The sequence below is a fragment of the Suncus etruscus genome, chromosome 1, assembly GCF_024139225.1.
Source record: "Suncus etruscus isolate mSunEtr1 chromosome 1, mSunEtr1.pri.cur, whole genome shotgun sequence".
NCBI lineage: Eukaryota > Metazoa > Chordata > Mammalia > Eulipotyphla > Soricidae > Suncus > Suncus etruscus.
The window spans coordinates 151,715,436-151,717,728 of NC_064848.1; the positions used below are offsets into that span (position 1 = coordinate 151,715,436).

Sequence of the window (2,293 nt, forward strand, 5' to 3'; positions counted from 1 at the left end):
CTCACTACTGGAAAATACATTTTCCAAAGTGGACTATAAGGAAATACATAGGGTTAATAGAATTCTCTAAAAGAAAACGTATGTGTTTTCTTCCTTCCTCTCTTTCCTCTCATACCACCAGGAAATGCTTCCTGGAGTTCAATTGTGGAAGCAATTAGATCCCTGAACGGAGAGATTTTAGTATGTGTCCTGGGATTCACGGTTTCTTGTCTTGTCCATTTCTGTGATCTGGTTGGGAGCTTTGCTCACACTCTGTTTCTGTCATAATGCAAATAATGATAGGAGAGTAAGAATAATCCACAAGGACAAAACTACCCTCAATGAACCAAGAAAGAGGAGTCAATTTGTGAGGAGTTGACAGCAACGTTTCATGCCATCATGAAGAGCCTCCTTGACTTTGTCATTCCGAAGCGTGAAGATAAATGGATTCAGGAAAGGGGTTAACACAGAAATCAACAGGGATACAATCTTGTTGTATTCAGCTGCCTGAGTCTGCTTGGGCTTCACATAGAGAAATAGGCAGCTGCCATAGCCTATGATGACAAAGGTGAAGTGGGAGGCACATGTAGAGAAGGCTTTCCTCTGCCCAGAAGCTGTGGGAATCTTGAGGATGGTGGAGATGATGTAGGTGTAGGAGACAATGGTTGGAATCAGAGAACCAATGATAATGAAAATAGCCATTAAGAAAAGAATGAATTCTGTGAAAAGAGTGTCTTCACAGGAGAGTCTGAGCAGTTGCCCTCGGTCAATAAAAATGGTCTAACACATTGGATTTGCAGAAGGTAAATTGAAAAGTGGCATAGACTGGCCAGATTTCAGAAAGAAACCCAAATACCCAAGACACAACTACAACCCAGATGCAGGTGCTACTGTTCATAATGATGTTGTACCTCAGAGGGTTACAGACAGCCACATAACGGTCCACAGCCATAGCTCCCAGTAATGCAAATTCTGTGGTTCCCACAGAAAGGTACAGAAAAAGCTGGACCACACAAGCAGTCAGAGATAGTGTCTGTACCTTAGGAAGCAGCAAGCCCCACAGCATCACAGGAACAATAATAGTTGTGATCAAGATCTCCAAAGTGGAGAGGTGGCCAAGAAAGAAATACATGGGGGACTGCAGACGCTTGTCCAGACAGACAATCACAATGATGACCGTGTTTCCCATTAATGTCACTGAATAGAAAAAGAAAAAGATGACAAAAAGAGTGATGCGTAGTTCCTGCGACCCTGGAAAGCCCAGAAGGTGGAATTCAGTGGCACTGGAACGATTACTCATTGTTTTCACCTTGTTTTTGCTTCTTGGAAAACCTAGAAATCAAAGAAGATGTAACATTGTTCTACATGTCCTGCTTTCAGGAGAGAAGGAGAACAGATTAGAACACTAAATATTCCAATACATTGATCAGGTGAGATGCCTCTGCTGCTCTATATTACAAAAAGACAGACATGAATGTGACTTAAAGTCCAACCAAGAATGATTGAAGACACTTATTTAGCATAAAGAACTCCCTCTTGCTCCCGCTCTGCCCACCGCTGAATATTTTTCCCACATTGTATAGAGACAAAAGTTTTTTAATATTGTTAGTGTTAAAGATAAGGTCTACTCCCCTCTAAGAAGCAGGTGGCATAGTAACAATCCAGATAAATGCCCAAAGCATGAAGCCTGAGTACCAGCTCTCATTTGCATCTGGGGCCAGTATTAAATCAGCAAGGGTGTAAGATCAACACTCTTTTTCAGATTTTAAAACTTATATGTCATAGAAAAGAAGGCTTTCCAGATTGGGACTATAGAGCTTGGTGTAATTTTCACAAGCTTATCTGTTATTTTCTAACTCTATTTGCTTTCTAAAATCTTAGATAAAAGAAATGATGGTGGAGCAAGAGCAACAGTACAGTGGGTAAGGCATTTATTTGCCTTGCTCTCAGTCAAACTGGATTTGATACATAGCATTTATATGAATCTGTGAGTCCACCAAGTGTAATTCCTGAGTCTAGAGTCAAGATTAACTCCTGATTATTATTATATGTGGCCCCAAAACCAAAATAAAAAGTAAAGATGATGCCTAATACTGGCAGGGATACCATCTACAAGAATGTATGGATCTCCATTTCTCACCTCATCTATTCCATTATTCAAATGTTCTCTCTTCAGAGAACTCTTTCTCCTGCTCTTTCCCAGATAGAAAGGACATGAATGATTTTATTTCTTGTCAAAATAATAATTTATATCATTATTGCTTATTTACCCACTCATTAACACTAAACAAAAATACAGCAATGAGAAGAAAAA

The 2,293-nt window shown here is 39.8% G+C and overlaps 1 protein-coding gene across 1 annotated transcript; it reads right to left on the reverse strand.

Moving 5' to 3' along the window:
* Positions 1-339: 339 nt before the first annotated feature.
* LOC126011508 (olfactory receptor 9A4-like) lies at positions 340-1,279 on the reverse strand. Its single transcript, XM_049775302.1, is given in 2 exon segments — positions 340-748; positions 750-1,279. Coding segments are annotated over 2 exon segments (939 nt in total).
* Positions 1,280-2,293: the final 1,014 nt, after the last annotated feature.